The 19,922-nt window shown below is 37.7% G+C and overlaps 1 protein-coding gene across 1 annotated transcript in view; it reads left to right on the forward strand.

Moving 5' to 3' along the window:
* Positions 1 to 17,225: 17,225 nt before the first annotated feature.
* Positions 17,226 to 19,922, forward strand: part of WDR72 (WD repeat domain 72) — a gene marked incomplete at both ends in the record, with an annotated part of 114,587 nt that continues 111,890 nt past the window's right edge. The window contains 2 exons of the mRNA XM_082321669.1: positions 17,226 to 17,378; positions 18,475 to 18,581. Coding sequence (XP_082177795.1) covers positions 17,226 to 17,378; positions 18,475 to 18,581 — 260 coding nt within the window. The remainder of the gene's footprint in view (positions 17,379 to 18,474; positions 18,582 to 19,922) is intronic.

Here is a 19,922-nt window from a genome sequence, read left to right on the forward strand (position 1 = left end):
ATAGTACACATGAAAAGTTTGAGATGACAAAAAATATTTTGTCCCTTTTTTCTTGATTTAAATACACACCTGAAGAGTAAATGTATCTAGTACTTTTTTTTAAAATTACCCTAAAAATGTACCTTGTTTTTTTCTTCAGAACATTCAATTTTATTCATCTTATGCATCAGATTTGTTACTTTGACCTCTGTCTCTTCCCAAACATACATCTCAAACAGATGCCATTTTTTATTGTTTCATGTATGTTTGTAAGCATACCTCTGAATTTGTGATTTAGTGGAGTGCTTGGACCTAGCCGGCTTTCTTGGTGACAGTGCAATTGCTCTAAATGCAAAAAAGGTGGCAGAATAAAGCCCCCATCAAGAAATTAGGTAAGGCTCAGTAATTCTTTCATCTCCACTCTTAAATGAAAAAAAATGTTGCTAAGCAAACAGACTAACAGTCTTAGTTTGACTACTCTGTGATTTAGCAGAATGTTTTCTAACCCAGTGAGCCCAGGTAGTCTTATGAGTCTACAACTGGCTACATATGCTGCAAATTTCATGTTCCTTTTCTCCATGCTTTCAAAAATTCTCCATTCTTGGGACACTCAATGATTACATTTAATTTGTATGAGCTCTGTACCCATATTTTTAAAATTGTAATCCTCTCTTCAGCTCACTTTAAAAATATTTGTATTCAAGAAAAGCCATGGAACCATAGCGGAAATGAAGAAGTATGAGATATCTTTATTTCCTGTATCTCTGTTTAATGAACATATAGGAAGTGCTTAAATGAATAGTTCTAAAATATCTGTACTAGCTTAGCACTTTCTGCCTTTTCTTTTAAAAAAATCACTTTATACCCTAAAGCCACACTAAATACATATTACCAGAAACCCAAATTATTTCCTATCCTGCTTCTGTAGAAAGACAGAATAGGTAATTTCTTGCTCCTGGATTCTCATGTCCCACAACAGTAAGAAGTGAGGAACTCCTAGAAACAAATATAGCTGCCATAATTGCCTACATTATATGGTCTTACCGGAGCAAGGATACTGGAAAAGGTGTGGTTATATACTTTTAAATTTTAAAATAGGGAAAATTTGTTGTGAAAACTCCCTTATCTTTTTTGCTTAAAAATATAACTTAGTATTCCACACTTTTCCTCAGAAAAACACAAAGAACAAAAACTAAACCCATTTTATGCAGATAATCTTGCAAGGCAAAAGTGTGAAGTGAGTAATTATAGCAAGGAAAAAGTCTTTTAAAATATTTATGAGAATGACAAAACAAGAAGGTTACTTCTAAAGCTTAAAATGTAGTTAAACTGTAATTCAACAATAACAGATCACGTTTTCGCATTCTACGCACAATTAAGCAGTTAATAGGATTTAGCTTTCCTCCCTGCTTTCACTTTGCTCCCTCTAGCGTCTCAAAGGGTATATTACATTCTTTTATCATTACAATAAATAAGCCAAAACGTAGTTGTTACTCATATTTTATAACTAATAATATTGTGAAACTAGCCTATTGTTGGACCTAGCGGCTACAGCGTTCTTATTTTCTGGAAAAAAGAACAATAAAGTACAGTTTGTAAATCCAGTAAGAAAGACATTAAGAGATTGAATTCTGTATTAACAAACACTGCCTTGCTTTAATTCCAGAATGTAACAAGTATAGACTTATCTCACCCTTTTATCCGATAGCAATTTGTGAAATTGCATTTATTCTCATAAAAGCACTGATTTAATCAACAGCATTCTTAAGTCTCCAGAAGTATATCCAATGGTGAACATACCCATAGCTTATCTTTGCAAAACAATAGCTCCATCAACATGAAACATGACATTTTTTCATCAATATTTCATCACATTACATATAATACAATAAATTCTCAGTACTTGACAACTATCCCCTAATGTAATCTAAGCTAATGCTGTTCCATATTTCAGTATGTGACATCTGTCAACAATGTTGCTAACCACTAATTGCTCTTATTAATCTCAAAAACATGCCTTGATTGCTAGTTGAGGCCAGATAAATATTTTAGTTTATTGAAGCTACTTTGCTGCCCATTCAGGTAAAGAGAAAAATCCTTAAAAGGAGCTGAAGAGAAGAAAGCTGGAGAAATTAATTATTGGATGACAATAATCATAACAGAGACAGAAATTATTGTATGGTCTGAATGGTTAATAAATTAGTGAGCCGACATTATTTTTTAGTGAGAAATAGAAATGTACACGTACCTACACAACCCCAGATCATAAGAAACAGGCCCAACTTTTTACATTTATAAAAGTTTTTTCAAAGTTTTTTTTAAAGTGCTTTTCATTAATAGATTTCAAGGCTTTTCATAATGGAAGTAAACATCATTTTTATTAAATTACAGTTGAGGAAAATAAAACACTGACAGGTGAAATTAACTGCACAATGTCTCTAAATAGACCAGTACCCAAGTCTGCAATGCAACATGGCATTTCTGAACCTAGCCCTGGCTCACCAAGCCAAAATAAACCCTCTTGAACAAAAGAATCTGAAAAATACTTCACAACACCTCATTTTACCCCTTCTAGTACAAACAATTATGTTTGGATAAAATGAGATGAAGTGGTCTGCATGTCAGAACAAAAATTAGGAAAAGAACTAGAACTAGAATGCAAACCTTCTGTAACAACATGTGAAAGTAATGCCCAAAGAATACAACTAGCAGCTGATGACTAGCTTTGACACAGAAAGTTCATTTTTGAAAAGAAGTCTTATTTCCTTCAGAAGAGATTCTTCCCATGCCTAAATCATTCACTGTCTACACCCTTTTCCTTTGTGTACATATTAATCTGTGAACTGACCTTGTGGAGATCCAACAGTCCAGATCTCCTTTTTCTCCAACAGAAAGAAGTGATCTCTGTTGAGCTCAAGAATGTGGTCAGTTTTAATTATCTCTTTGTGCATATTCTCCCTTTCTTTACCAGTTGTCAGCTGTGCTATCTCAACTTGTGATACATTGAACTTGGACTATGATTCATTACGGATTTCAATTCAAGGATATTCTGTAAACATCAAAAGTTATTAATAAAAAGTATTTTGAGTTAAGGTAATTCTTACAGTTTGTTTTCGTGTGCAAGCCCAGCTGATATCACAGCAGGTAGGTTGATAAGTCTGCGTTCATTCTGTTTTTCCCATAAAGCAGGTTCTTGCCAAGAACCAGTGCAACACAACAGGGAAATATATACAAATACTTAATCTTTGTAATTTTATCTTCTTGTACAAGTGTTGTCTTTGCCACAACACTTTTTTCAATTTAATGTGTATATGCACTTATATAAAAAAATATTAGAAGTTTTTACATAAAGAAAAAATCACTGAATGTCATAAAAATAATTAAAGGATCACATCTTTAACCTCACCTAATTACTTTTCATACTACTGCTATGGCCTATATGGGATTTGACAGCGGCACAACAGCAGCACCCAGTGATTCTCTTTGCTCAAGAACATAATGAGATGGCTAAACCAGGGATAGTGAGAAAGGGACACAGGGAGCACTTTGCAGGAAAAGAAGAGATAAACCAGAGTTCTGTGAATCTAATCATCATATCAACACTTTCAGAAATAACATGCAAAAGTTATGGTAATGATTCCAGTAGTTGGTTCAATCTCATACTTAAGGCAAGTCCATTATTTGGCATTATTCTTAAAATCCTAGATTCTGTTCTTGAAATGTGCATCAAAATCTCACTTTCTAATTTCGTAAAAGAAATTACGACAAAGAGTTCCCAAACCTTGAACAATGTTACCTTAAAAATCTTGTGATATCTATAAATCATGCAATTTATTTTCAGAATCAAATCATTATTTTTAAAAGAGTAGTGGTACATGAATAGTACAATTTTCAGCAAAAGACTTTTATTGCCTACACTGTGATTTGAAATCTGTCTTACCTGAGTACTTTTGACGTAAGTTACATCAGTTTAGCTTGAGATATAGTGATAAATCAATTTGGCTGTAACAGTATACTTTTGTTTGTGGGCATTTTATACTGGCATACATCTGGTTTCTAGCAGTTTGGTACAAGTTAAACTATTTTTAAGCAAAGTTAAATCATATACACAAAACTGCTGTAGGTTTGAGAAAACTGTTCAACATCACCCCTATTAAACTAGTGCAAAGAACCATACTTTATGTTAAGCTACTACTGTAAAAATGCTATTTTAATCATTTACCTATTTTAGCTCTGTAACAGTTCAATTGCTCTTTCCAAAATGAATTATTAAAATGAAAACTTTATACAAATATTACACAAGGTATGGGTGGTTTTATTTTTAGGTAGGACCAGTGCTTTAAAACAAACAAAAAAAAAAAAAGTAAAATTTGGGATGCTACCACATCCACCTTATATTAAAACTTTTTTCATTTACAGCAGATGAAAAGCTATGTATTTTTAAACACAATGCTTCATATTGTAGAGACTGGGAATGAAACAAACCCACTTATTTTTTGGGGGATAGTTCTTAAAAACTGGAAGTAGTATATATGATACATATAGCTTTCATAACCAGTATTTTTAATGTACATCTGTAAATACATTTAAATGGTATGTTATAAATATGTGTGCTACTTTTATGGAATGATTTATTTTACCAAGATAACAAATATGGTGTTGAAAGACAAAACAGAAACCACACAGTTTCATGACCCTCTCTGAGCATAAGATGCAATTAAGGTCTTTGGAGTGACCTTCCCTTTGTGTCAAGTTGTGCTAAAATGTATGTGACAGTTTTTCTTATGAAAACCTCCATCTATTGATGACTAAGGAGAGGCTGTCAAAATTATTTATTTAGGTTCACAGGCAGAATTCACATGAAGTGCCAAAAAGCACAAGCAATATCTAGTTTATCCATTAGGTTACCTGGTCTCATACAATTATTTCACTTTCTTGATAAGCATCTTTTGACTACAAAAACTTCAGCTGAGGTTCCAGGAATCACTATTGACTTTAAAGGGCCAGTGTTCATCTCTTCTGAGAAAAATAATATTATGGCTTTTAAAGTAAGTTGACTTGTATCATCTCATTTTGCTTTCAATATGATTACTACTAAAATGCCCAGAAGCAAGATCAGAAAAGAGGTACCTTTGTAAGGTTTCACCTAAGATACCATATTTCAGTGTTCTTCACTTAGCCTGATGCAATCTAGCCAAACATCACCCTTTCCATTAAAGTTCTATTTTCAGGGTTTATAACTTGCCTACATAAAGTTATTCATAAGGTGGTTTAAGAAGTCTCACCTTTAAAGGTTTTTATTTTGTTGTGTTAAAAATCTTCTGAAATCTGAACCACAGAACTGCTAAAACAAATAAAAACAAAAGTTTGGGAGAAATATGTTCTAAAAGTTTACAAACTTTATATACCTTTTTTTTTTTTTATTGCATTCACTTACCTCTAAAATGTAGCTCATAGATACAGACTATAATTACATTAACATATTTTAGAATATTACTATTCATCTCAAGGCAGATGCCTCAGGGAAATAGTCTTAGTATAAATGTGAACTCTGTAACACTAAAATAAAAACACCACATACTTTAGCTACCATACTTATTGTATTAAAATAGGAGAACCACAGGCACTAAAAATACACTTAGATCTCTTAACAACCTTCCAAGTCCCTGTGCATTTCAAAGTCATTTCAAAAAAATACCAGGCAAACAAATTTAAGAAGTCATGATTTTAGAGAAAATAACTTTTTTATAGTGATGAGTCTCATACTTTTGTTTGTAGCCTTACATGTGACTCTGACTAAGTATTTAAGCAGTTAAGATGAACTCACATGTACACTGTACCACCAGTTCAGCTTGGCTCCTCAGAAGAATCTTCCACAGAGCATAGCTTCTCTGGGACTAACCTTTAGAACAAAGAAGAGATAGACTGTTCAACAACTAGACACCACACTTCTTTTTCTTACTGTACTGATTCACTATAGTTTATTTATTATTTTCAAACAGAAATACTTGAAGTTAAGAAACTCACAACCTCAACACAAAGCCCTCACACCATGAAGCACCCAGCCCACCGGTTTACTGCCCTCAAATACAGACACCACAGCTGCTGCTGATTGCCACACCTGTGCGAAATCAAGCTCCACCCTCGGAGCACCTGGCTGGAGGCTTGCAAACGCCGGCCTGCACCTGGTCCACCTCGCCTTAGGAGAACCACCACCGCCTCATCCGCACCTCCGCCCGACTGCCGCAAGCGGAAATATTCTTTTCACCGTACTTAAAGCAAGGTGGATACTTGAAAAGTTTCCCGTGCCCCGTCACCGAGCAGGCAGTAATCTCTGAGGGAAAGGCTGGGCCTTCAGCTGCCCGTCCCAGCCGGGTGGGGTACAGCTCCGCCCCGGTCTCCAGGGCCGCGAGCGGGAATGCAGGGGGGCGGGCTGGCTGCAGCCCGGCTTTAACCCCGCACGCTTTTTCTCTGGCTCCTGTTTCCCCTTGGTGTTTCCCCCTGAGCTGTCAGAGCAGACAGCTGCCGCCCGAAACGTTTCCCTCGGTGGGCGCTGCAGAGCGCTGACAAGAGCGCGAGCTGCGGGCGGCGCGAGCTGCGGGCGGCGCGAGCTGCGGGCGGCGCGAGCTGCGGGCGGCGCGAGCTGCGGGCGGCGCGAGCTGCGGGCGGCGCGAGCTGCGGGCGGCGCGAGCTGCGGGCGGCGCGAGCTGCGGGCGGCGCGAGCTGCGGGCGGCGCGAGCTGCGGGCGCTGGGGAACGCGAGCTCGTGCCGGCCCGCGCCGCCCTTGCTCTGGCCGCCGCGGCGCGGGGGGACAAGGAGCAGCCGCCGGTCCGGGGCGGGAGCAGGGCTGGGCTGGGTGTAGCCGGTCCCGAGTGGGATAAAACCCGTCCCGGCCCCCTCCCCTTCCCCTCGGCGCTCTCGCTGCTGGCGGCTGGTCCCCCCGCCCCGCTCGCGGTGCCTGGGAGCCGCTGGAGGTAAGGGGCTGTGCGGCGGCCTCGCCTGCTCAGCCCGGCTCCAGGCACGGCTCCTCTCAGCCGCCTTCCCCCGCCGGTCTTTCTCCCCGCAGGCTTCCAGCCTGGTGCTGGCCTCCCCGTCCCGCCGGCAGGGCCGGGCTGGGGGCGGCATCGGCGGCGCCGCCACCGCGCCGGTGCCCCGGCGGTGGGCGCTGAGGCGGCGGCGCGGCCCGGCGCCCTCCTCGGGGGGAACCGCGGGCGCTTGGCTGGGGCCGTCCTTGTGCGGCCGGGCCGCGCGTCTGCGGCCGGGAGGCTCTGCTTCCTCGGGCGCCTCAGGAAAGCGGCTGAGGGTGGGTGCTAAGCCTGTTTGGCTGGGGCGGCGTTTGTTCCTTCTTACTTGGCCAACTTTCATCCAAGCTTCTGGGAGTTTTGTTTGGTCTTCTGTACGTTTAGCCTCAACTATGTAACTTCATTATATTTGAACTTTGGTATCTGATGTTAGATGTCTGAAACTTCTGATTCCAAGATAATCTAGTGAATTATATATATTCCATAAATTGTCTTAGAGTATACTTATTCACTGGACTTCTGGGAGAAAAGCAGCAATGTGAGAACACATCAGAGTTCAAAATATTATCTCACTGAAATGGGAAAATGCTTTTGTGTTATTTTAGTGATGCCTTATTGAATAGTTGCAAAGCCTTAGAGTAGAAATAACTTTACAGTTGTTTTACAGCAGTTCTGTTTTCTCTTGAAAATAGTTCTGGTTAGGGATTTTTTTTGAGACTTGCTCAATTACAGAATTAATGAGGATGGGTCACTTGGAGCCTTGTGGTGTTTCTGTCGTGATTACTTTTCTAGTCACTGCTAGGAACAGTAGTAGTGTTTTCTTAAAATATAATGAAATTTTAGCATATCAGTAATGCCAGTGGTACAGAACCATGATCTTTTGGGAATACTCTTTGCAAAAATGGCTGTCACAGTGAGCTAGTTCTGCTCAAAAGGTTTGTGTTGGTAGGATTGATTACATGACAAGAGCAGGTTTTTCTCATTAAAATTTTTCAATGTTAAAATTAGAAGTGTACTGTAACGAAAACTGCAATCCATGCATTGCAATGCATTGAATCAGTATTGGACTTTGATTCTGTTTCATAATAAACAGTGTCTTTCTACTTAAGCAGATTTGACTGTGTATATATAATAAATCGTTCTGAGTTGTTTACACTAAACATCTGCATGTCCCATAGCGAAGAACACTGCATAGAGGCCTGTTTGGTAATTAAGAGTATTCAAAGAACAAAATGGAAAAATAAGGAGTTCTTGTCAGAGTTTGGAAATCCTTATTATGATGCAATTGGTTACACCACTGATTAGTGATTATTCCATCACTATCCAAAAACTAAAGGCTAATGAAATGTTTTAGTTGTTTTATTTCCAGCATCAGATTCCAATTTTGTTTGTTATTTAAACATTCCAGAGTACAGTATAGCTGAACCAAAAACATCACCTCTCTGATCAATGGGGTTTTTTATCTTACATGAGTTCAAGGTCACTTAAGGAAGACAAAATGAGTGACTTAAAGCTTTGATACATATTCACAGCCTCTCAGTTTGAGGTTTTTGTAAGTTTGGTTTGTTTTTTTTGTTTTGTTTTTTTTTTTTTCTTTCTTTTTACGTTTCATGTGTCTTGACCTTACCAGATTTTAGATCTTTTGTGTTAAAGCAGTGTAAATAAGAATGAATTCTGTAGGCTTAATTATGGCTAGTTCGTTATAGAATCTGTGATATTTCATAAAAATGAAAGTCTATCAAAGCTCTTGTAGATTACATATGACTTCTGTTTGCATCTATGGGAAGTCTTGACACAGACTTAAAGTTTATTGCTCTCTAAACTTCCCAAGTTATGTAGGCCATAAACTTGGAGTTGACACCACCTTAGTAGACCCTGTGATTCATGTGGGATTACGTTGTGATCATTGACTCTTTAAAGGACATAAATGTCACTCTGCTCATAAGACAATTTATAATTAAGAAAATGTAAGGGGCTGTCTCTTTACTAGCATGAGGAAGCAGCACTTTCTCACGTGGAAAACCGTTACTTTCAATAAAGATAGGCATAACTTGACATATATAAAACTAAGGTTAAAAACCAATCTTTAAGTCAGTAAGATGCAATTTTGTAGAAATCAGAGCTTACATTCTGGAGAAACTGATGGCCCTTTTCTGTCCTGTGCTTTCCTGTAAGAATTGATGAGTGAATGTCCTAAGACCTGCTTAAAGCGTTTCTCCATTTGAATATGAGTAACTCCACTGAAGTGACGTAAGTGATACTATTTGTATGCTTAAGGCTTTGGAAGTGGCAAATAATTCACATATGTAGTTCTGTAGAATGCTTAAGCAACATTTCATTTCCTGTGGATAACTATTCTTGTAGTTGATAGGACATTCAGAAGCTGTATTTCAGGCAGTAAAAACAAACATGGTTGTTTTTTCTCTAAAGACATCTTTTATGGCTTCAAACAGGCTTGTATAATGTATTTCTTTTTCAAATAGACTTTGTATATATACAGGATCCTTGATAGGTGTGATTTAAAACCAGGTTAGCTAGCTCACATGCATTAATTATTGTCTAACATGTTTAAACAGCTATTGATTATTGTTGTTGTTCTTGAAGCCTTTAATGACGGTGAAAGAAAGTGGGAATTTATATTTTTGCAGGCATGTTTAATTTTTCTACTTAGCAAAAGAGCACCTCATGACACTTTTCTAGCACGATTAAAATAATGTAACAGTTTATGGGGTAAACCAGTAACTTCAGGGAGGTGAAGATTATTCTACTGTACCTTATGACAGTGTGTAAAGCATGAGTGTTCCGAGTTGTTGATGTTTTCACTGCCCCATTTTCCAGCTTAGGTGCAACATAAACTATTTTAATTAATATTTTGTCACCAAAAGGTTTTGAGATGGCCAATTGAATTCTGCCAAGATAGAGTCTTTTGATGAAAACATATCTTTATTGATTGTAGAAGAAGAAAATCATTCTTAAAATGAAATCCAGAGAAAAATCATATCCCTCAGAGAAAATTTCTGAGTGGCAGGCTGAGATTAACATCATAAAATTGAATTTGTGCTGCAAACCTTTGATGTAATCAGCAGCTGGGAGATGGTGTTGCCCTTACTGTGCTCCTCCTGATTGTGGTGAATTATTGTGTGGAATGAAATAAGTGTTTCTTGTGTCACTCGTTCAAGAAATACAAACAAGGTATTACTAGGTGGTTCTTGCTAGTTAAAATGGGTTGTATTGATTCCTGGTCCCAGTCTCATGCTCCCTTGGACTGCAAAAGCAGTACGTTCACACCCCAGGGGAGATCTGGGTGTCACTCAACAGTGACTCCTCCGGCCGATTAGGGTGTAGCCCTGACAAGTCTCGAGGGAAGGCCCATTAAATCTTAAACTGGAAGTGCAGTGGCAGACAGGCAGGGTCTCCAGGATGGAGCCGCAAAAAGCAAAGTAGAGGAAAAGATGTGGAATACTGAGGGTTCTGGCAGAATATATTGAAACACGAGGAAGTGGGGCATAGGATAGAAATGTTGATTACTGGAGTATTTGCTTGTTGCCTGTTACCTGATTAGATCTGTTAACTAAAATATTTGGAATATAGAAATATTTTTGTTGCTGTACCCACAGAGAGCAGGCTCCACATCTTAAAGGAGCCAGTTACTAGTTCTATTGTATGATGTGCTAAATACGAACTAGTTTTTAATTATCTTTTTAAAAATCTCTTGATAAATCTTTTATTGTTTTACTTTTTGTTATTAATTACTTCAGATGTCTTTTTGTTACCTTTGTCTTGCCTTGCTGTGTTTAGTGTAATTTCTTTTGTTGTCATTCCCTTTTCCACTTACCTAGCCCCATATATCTTTTCTCCTTTTCCTACATTGCATACCCTGCCTTCTCCCCTGTAGCCTCTATGTCTCCATTCTATTTCCATTTCTCTGTTAAGCATCTTTCTCAGCGTTGTATTTCTCTTTTCTAATTTATTCTGTTTCTCACACCTATACAAATGTGCATGTACCCTACTGCTTCACAAATTGCAAAGTATTGTTGACCTGTATTTTCAGATTCATGAACACAATAGGCTTCTGAATAGCAACTTATATAAATAGTAAATCCGCGAGCAGCATCATGAGCATCAATGTGGTACGTCTGCAGGCTTACAAAGACAGCACTATGTCACTTCTCTATCTTTAGATTTTGTACTTTAGATACTTTTATTGAGTATTTTGTAAATGCAATATATTTTATTATTTATGCCTCTTAGATGGAGATGGACTTGCTATATATTGTGGACAGTGGGTGAATATAATTTTTTAGTTTGGGAAAGGTTATATCTTTGCTGTTTACCAGAGATAATATACAGCATCCTTAAGGAGAGTGCAACATTTACATCATAAAGTAAATTGAGCAAATTGTGAAAGCAATACGGAATGGATCACCAGACTGCAAGTTAAACCTATTTTTAAAGAAAATTATTAGCGTTTTATTAACAGTACAAAAATATTCATAGAACTTGCATTTTCTTATAGAGACAGAAAGAGAGAATGTGTCAGATAAAGCCAAAGAATAAACAGGAATAGGAGAATGAGATAGGTTAGGAACAACAAACCTTAAGAATTTGTCATGAAAACCTACCAGGCTCTGCCTAAAATTTACTTTCTAACAGTTTACTGCAATGATAAATCTAAAGGGGTGTGTGGGAGGAATTTATATTGTTTTACTTGACTATCAAGAATATTGAAGCCTGGGCAAATAGAATTTTGCTGCTCTTATAAAATCGTCAATAATTGCTTTTAATCATTTTGGCCCATCTGTCCTGTTTTGGGTTTGTTTTGTTTTTTTCCTCTCCCAGATATTTGCATTTTTAATCCAATACATCAGTTAAATGCTGCCAATCCCTTAATATTTTCAGGACTGTAAGCCAATTTCTGTATCTTTTTTGTGCCTGTGCTGATTGCCACACATGTAACTGGACTTTGAAGCAACTAACTGATCTTGTATTGATGGTTTAGGATGCATATGAAACATGAAATAAGTATGAATATAAATGCAGAGAAGGATTTTTGGCAGGTTGACTCTTACCTGTATAGTGATCTTTTGTTGCACAAAGTCTTTCCTTCTATAAATAAGCTATAAAATCCTATTTGGTAGCTTTTGTTATGGGCTGTAGCTACGAGAAGGAGGTTTCTGTCACAACCAGTGTTTTATTATGTGAAATGTTTGAGATTAGGTCTCTGGGAAGTTCAGTACCTAGTTTTAAGGGCCTTGATGTATGTAAGAACTGATGAATTCTGAATTAATTTAAAATTCAGGGTATACATTTTCTTTATCAAGAAATGTGATTATTATAACTGTAGTTAATAGTTTAATATTGTTCAAGATTAAACAATAGTTTAATATTGTTCAGGTTTCTTTATGCTTTTGAGAAAACTCTGCATGTAAACGCGAGGACCAATAGGGAATGTGAGCTGCAGACTTCAGTGGGGGCAAAACAGAACCCAGATTTTTCTCTTCAAATCACTCTGAGCACATGTGCATGCATGCTCCTAAGCCCTAAGTGACCCTTCCATTCTAACCTATATGTTCCCAAACTACCTGCTTTAGGATTATAATTTTTATTTTGAGAGAATGCAGCACAGGGATGTGTGCCTGAGGTTAAGCAGTAATTATGTGGCAGTGACTGGAAGGTCTGAGATGAGCCTAATAGAGAAGCTAACAAATTTTTTTTTTCTTAAGGTCAGTAGAGGAGGCAGAGTCAAGATATGCTTACTGTATTGGAATTAGGGCTCTATGGGGAAAGCATATGTTGAGTTACGATGGCTCTGTTTCTTTATGGTATAATCTGACCTTTTTCATTCTACTCAGTCCATGAGCAGTCCCAGTCAAAAAAGCCAAGTGATGAGGAAAAGCCCTTGCATTAATATGTGCTTAGAAAGGCATTCAAGGTCAGACCTCTTGCTCTCTGACCCTTTAAAGCTTTTGACTAGACTTTTAAATACCTCACGGCTTCTGTAGAATAAAACGTGGTGTACTCAGCTTTTCAAATGAAACTTTAATACTGTACAAATGTTCCAAAGTTGCTAAAGTAGTACAGCCAAAGTCCTTGTAGCTGTGCAAATTGAGATAATTTTCCAAGTTAAGAGGTTTGTGGTGTGGTTTCAGTGTGCAAAGTGTTCATAGAACTAGAGACAGGATGGTATGTGTGTGACACATTAGTGGTGGAATGAACTGGTATGGTTTTACCTAAGAACAGGGGAATTTTTTTTTTTACAGTCATGAGGGAGTTCTTTTTAACAATGTGATCATAAGGACAGGACAAGCAAAGAAGTTCGTTAGGTTGTAAGCAGGGAGAAATGGGGAGTAGGACTGAGGAACTTGATTTAAAGTTGAATTATGGGTTAATACTGTGAATAGGACATGCTTGAGTGGGCAGAGCTGGAGGAATTTGACACGTGCTGATAAGCTACATGCAGCTCAGATATGCCTTGGGCAATATTTGACTTTGTGGAAACAGTTTTTATTTTTTTAAAGGAACAGTCTGATAAATATCTGTTAATTTTATTTAAAAAAGTTTGCTCTGGATGCCATCAGCATCATTAAATAGCTTTGATAAAGCTAAATATTGTCAGACAAAACGTGGATATGTGCATGTGTGCACATGAGTGTGCAGTGTTTCTAGGGAAGTCATGGTGTTCTTAGAAGCAAAGCTTTAATGCCAAATACTGATCTGGTGCATCAAAATATCTTGATCCAAAAGAAAAGTTAACCAAGAAGCAAGAGAAAAAAACCTTAAGGACTGTTGTATTAACATGGAAGTTCATATACCTTCTGTTTTCTATTTCTCTTGTGCTTCAGTTGTAATATAAAGGAAAAAGTACAAAATGTTCTTGTAACACTTCAGTCTAAATTCTCTTGTATAACCAATGTTTTGTCTGTGGTAGTAGCTGCTTATTAATTCATGACACTCATGGAAATCTAAAACAAAAATGTACAAATAGATCATCTATATGTTAGCAAATTCTAGCAATTTTAGTTTTTAACTTCTGTTGATCCTTTTTGAGTTCTCTGTTACTCATCACTTGCTCAGCAGTAGGTCTTCTGCTAAGAATATTGATCTTGATTCTATGCTTCTCTTACAAGAAAATGTAATTTATGACTTCATATTCAATGCAGTACAAACCTGAATTCTGCTGCCTTATGGTGTTTTACACTAATTGAACACTCCCTTGGCAGAAGTATAAATGACTACATGATACGCAAGAAAATGCATTTTAAAGACTCAGGATTTGGCTTATCAAACTGTTAACTTGGCAGCCACCATTTTATAAGCCCTATGAAAACAGTGAATTTTCTTTGTTTAGCTGATACCTAAAAACGTATCATTAGAGTTTGGCTAGAACAACTTTCATTTCAGGGCATAAACTGCAAGAGAAAAGGACTTCAGTGTTCACCAGTAAGCATAATACTTCGTATGAGTGGAGATTTTAAAAAAAAAATAAGTTTTAGAAAAGTCACATTCTAAAGCTGAGATCAATGACATCTCTCAATATTTTGTGATATGCCCACAAAGAGCTTTAAAATGAAACTAAATGTGATTTAGCCTAATAAACTCTTGACCTCAATTAATTTTCTCTTAGATTTCTCTTCCTCTGCCTTTCATGTTCTGGCTGAGGTTGCATGGCAGGACCTTGATAGTCTGCCATACCAGTCTTTTTAGCCCTTTTTCTCCATAGCTGAGCCCTTCATCTCCTGTTCTTGTCAGGAAGCAAGACCATTCCTCTAGTTCTGTGTCACTTAAGACTTTTATTAGTAGTAATGAAGATACCTCTTGTCTGCATCCCTGCTTTCAGCTGCTACTGTGCTGGATTTAGCGATAGTTTGTATTACAGTTTCTTTAAATGTAGCTTAAAAGGCTGCTTCTGTGCTCTGTTTCTGTCCTGTGGTCTTTTCTGAGTTACCACAGGAACTTGTCTTCATGTCACTTTGCATCATTCTTGTATTACTTCCTTTGGCTGTCATCTGCTGCCATGCATTTTGTTCTACTCAGTTCCTATCTCTTCTCCCAAGATTTCAGCTTTTATGTCTTGTCTTTTGGCTGACCTCTTCCACCTGCACTGTTCTAGCACCTTGTTACTGGCACCTGTTTCATTTTAAATATCTTTCCTAAAGAAGTGCTAAGGGCTCTGTTGTCTCCCCTTTCTCCAGGACAAATAGGAGCACACCTTCTCCAAAAGGTGAATTTTGCTTAGTTGCTGCAAAGCAGCTGCTCTGAAGTATCTCTTCAATGGTATTATTGCTGTTTGGATAAAAAATAGGTGACATACAATATTTTTAAGAGAATAATTAAAATATTTTTTAAGTGACCCTAGGCAATGGTGCATCTGAAGAGCTTAAAATCTGTTTCTTCTTGTTCACTCATGCTTGGGAATAACACGTGGATGTGTGCAAACATTTTTGACATTGCTCAATATCTGTCAACTGTCTGTCCATCACCTACATGCTGGTGGTAGTCAAAACTGCCCTCAGTAAAGTTTAAGAGAATTTCAATTTTCAGAGGAGTCACTTCACAGGCACAAGTCAACTTCATATCCTTCCCCATCCCTGACAACAGTTAGAAGCAGGTGACAACAATCTTCCGGCATTTTCTCTAGAAAGCTGAAATGGAAGGGAGTTAAACAGATGCTTCAGAAGCATCTGTACAAGCTTTCTGGAAAAATGAAGAACCACCATCATAGGATACAGGGAAGGAGTGCTGGAGGCTGTTACATACTCAAGTTAATAATGAGAGTTTTGATACAGCTGACTTGTATATATGGGAATTGTTTGCATTTGGCCTGTGGTAGACACTGGCAGCTTAGTGTGGGGCTCTTTCATGTAAAGACACTGATCCTAAAGATGTTGCTCATTTGTGTCTGTTTTTAGGAATCAACCATTTCACATAAGCTGACGCAAAGGAGACATACTTGTTGGGTGTGTTACTAGGTCCTCTGAAAAGTCTTAAAAAAATTCATATATGTCCTGTTAGGTGAGTTGACTAGTTAAGTGCCAAATTATTTATATTCAGATACTTACTCTTTTTTCATTTTGAAAGTATCATTGGGAATACTCCAGAAATATGGGAGACACTTACGAACATGTGAATTCAAACAGCAAACAATGTGACAGAAGGCTTGTGAGGTGATGGAGAAAGCAGTTTTCTCAAAGCTTTTGTTTGAAGCAAAACAAATACAGAATTCAGCTAGTAAGCAGGGGTGGTTTTAAAAGGAACAGATATCAAATTTAAAAACAAGCGAAGTAGAACTTTTTTAGAAGGAGGATTTTAGGATATTTTGTAAGTACTGGTGTTTGAACAGACACTGAAATAGTTTCCTGGAAATGCAGTCCATGAAAATCTATATTGAATTAACTAATGACCAGTAGTCATTTTGGACAATTCCATTAAATTGTTTTTTTTCAGTAGTGACTAAAATCTGTTATATGATAAATTTTTTGGACAAGGGACTCGTGAGTTGAGCAGTAGAAAGCGTCTGTTTGTTCTGCCTGTTTCCCAGCTTGCAACTCTGCCTTCACCTTTCTTTTGGGCCTTATCTCTAGGAGATGCCGCTGAATGGTTGAGGGTATAGTGCTTTGCTGTCCTGGGCATCATTTTTTTTTTCATCCCTGACCACCACCTGTTCTCTCCTTCCATCCCTATTATCTTTTTCTCTTGCGTTATCCTCCTAGGAACCACAGACTCTTTATTGACACCCTTGCTCCCATGTCATCTCAATGGTCCAGCAGTTAGCTGCTGAGAATGAGCAGCACTGCTGGTTGGAGGGAATAGGGGAGGCATGGTATACTCCACCAACCAAAATTAGGAAGAAGATAGAGTGACATCAGAGCTAAGCCAGGTTGTGTGGGGCAGCACACGGCTCCTGTTGATATTTCAGTATTGTGATCGTACTGGTCCCTGGTAACTCTGGTCCTGTTTGATACTGCCTGGATTTAAAATAGTGGCACATCACTGTCCTGCTGTATATTTAAGCTATTAGTGGATAGCTATCTTAATGAAAGTGTTAGTGTGATGTTGGCAACAGCTAGAAAATGTTTCAATGCTTCATCAAATTTTTTGCAGCAGTATTTTGTAGTTCCCCATTGCGGATGTTGATTAAATTGCCTTTCTCTAAGTTGGTTTTTTTTTTTACATTTCATGTTACTTGGAATCATCATGACTTGTTTCTGTTTTCAGGTGCTGACTATGAAGGTATCAGTACAGGCTGTGGCAGTGTGGGGGAAAACAGCTCCCGCTCACAGCATCACTGCTATTATGATTACAGATGATCAGCAGACTATAGTTACAGGAAGTCAAGAAGGACAAATATGTCTCTGGGATCTTTCATCAGAATTGAAGGTCTGTGTCCACTGTGCTACAGCCTGCCAAACAGACATATTGGAGTTTTATTATTAATGATGGGATTATCCAGACTTGCACTTACTTAGATTAAGTTTTAAAGATAGTGTGATATTTGTTATAGGAAACTCATTAAGAAAAAGTGTTTGAAATGCCTATATGAGCAGCCAGTTATTTGCAGACTTTCGAAAATTTTTTTCATAGATTATCGTGACCTCTGGATTATAATTTGAGATTGTGCTGTGAGTAGTGACAGCAAGTAAACATACACAATTATGATTCCTATCGTGTAAAGTCTTTTTTCTTTTTTCTTTTTTTTTAAAAATCAATTGCTGAGCATGGCCTGTCATTTAAGGAAAAAATATATATTTATAAAACTAGAGCTCTCTACCAGGTTAAAAAATGGAAAAATTTGTAGAAAGATGGAAGAAGTAAGATGAAATACATATTTTTGGTATAAATAAGATGCAAACCTCCTGGCATATTATTGCTCTTGCTCTGACTATTTCATATTTATTGTCCTGAGAATGGAACAGAGTCAAAGCAGTTCCAATTTTTTATTTTGCATTCCTAGAACTATGGTTCTGTTCTTTTTGGATTTGGCTGTCCCATTTGTGCTCAAATATAGCTTGAAACTTTAGTTTGCACTTCAATGGGGCTACCTTTTTCCATTAAGATCTTTGCATGCAATGAAGCTAAACAAAGGGATTACTTAAACATGTTGTTATGAAACACATGCTTAAGAGCTTTGCTATATCAATTCCCTACTTCACTCTGCCACTTTTGCTGCATGCTGTAGGGTGAAGGCCAGAGATATTCTGCATGTTGCCTGTTTTATAACACTTGACGCTCCATAAATTCTTCGGAAGGTGCAATTTTTAGACTACACTGAATACAAAGACTGTACTTTATGCAAACTGCATAATCCATCCACATCTTTGTAAATTCCAGAAACATGACTGAATAAGAATATAAAGCAGATTGACAATTACTCATTAATAGAAACATCTACAAGTAGTATTCTCTAGCTTTTAGATCTCTTTAGTTTATACAGAAAATATTATGTTTAAGTTAAACCATTGTATTATTCTCCTAGATTTCATCTAAAGAAATTCTCTTTGGCCATACTGCTTCTGTAACTTGTTTGGCAAAAGCAAGAGAGTTTGAGAAACAGCCATATGTAGTAAGTGCTACTGAAAATGGGTAGGTAACTGAATATTCAATTATTCATTTCTTAAATCATTAAATGTATGGCAGGTGTAGGTCAGATTCCGCATTTGGCAGAAGGTTTTTAATCTACTTCTTCCATGATACGAAAAGGATAACAGCTACTTAGGATAATGACTGTATTGCTTATATACAATAGTCTAACTAAGAGCTCATCTCTTGGACAACAGAAGAGTTTGGCAGATTCAGATATCCAGTTAGTAGTCAGTAGAATGACTTGTTCAGAGGGTCAGCTAGGCCCCATTCAAAGGGAGAATAACGGGCTATTAGAGGGAATCAGCAGGTTCAGAAGCATATTAATATCATGGTGCTTTTTTCTTTTCCTTCCTGAGCTCAGTCTTGAGAATTGAATCCGTACAAGAGGCTAATGTACTCTGATCCAGGTTATGTTTGCTCCGTGGGTAGGTATGGAAGCACAGAAAAGACTGCCCTTGAATAGAAGGCATATATGTTCCTTGTCTTTGTTTAAGTCTGACTTTCTATTTTGGAGTACATCCTTTTAGAGGTTTCTGATCTTGCAGCTTTTCTCCTATGTGTTTGTTGTGACCTGGCCCATCACTTGAGTCAAACTAATTTCTGCAGTTCTGCTAGGTTAGCATTAAAGAATTTTTTTTTTTTTTTTTTTTCCCTCTCTGAATATTTGATAATCTTTTCAGCTGGGGTCTGAAGCCCATCTGTTCAGGATTTCAGCTGTTGAAAGTAGTTAGGGCTAGCTTCTTACTTCCTTAAGGGCTTTCCTTAAACAATTTTGTCTTGGTGCTTAATGATATTCTCCTCTCATTTTGGGTTCATCTTTTCCAGTTAACAGGATGGCTCTGTTAAAACCTCTTCCTATGAAGAGTTCCTGTCAATTGCCCTTCTTCACGCTACACCTTCCAGTACCTTAAGGCTATTACTTTCTCACTGAGGAGCTTGTTTATCCTTTCTAGCTGCTAGGATCTCTGTCAGATTTTCTCACTCAATCATGAATATACAAGAAAGGGATAACTTGAACAAACTGGTTCAGGCTTCTTCATCTTCAAAGGTTAGACTGCCCCACTGGACAGATAGTGGTAAACAGTTCTGATTGTTATGTGCAGAAGGGAGGGTGAGAAGTCTACAGAACTGGTTTTGTATTGACCTCCTACAATTCTACTCAAGGATTCAGAGGTGAAACTATTTTTCATCTTCATTCTGAAGTTCTGTTAGTGCAGTACTGTTTCCAGATCATACTGGGAGGAAAGATACTGTATTTCCAAAAAGCTGGGGTGAAAAGCATTAAGAATCAAATGAGGTTTTTGCTATAGATACACCATACAGAGAGATGTTTCACATCCT

The sequence above is a fragment of the Platalea leucorodia genome, assembly GCF_965183815.1.
Source record: "Platalea leucorodia genome assembly, chromosome: 9".
Classification (NCBI taxonomy): domain Eukaryota; kingdom Metazoa; phylum Chordata; class Aves; order Pelecaniformes; family Threskiornithidae; genus Platalea; species Platalea leucorodia.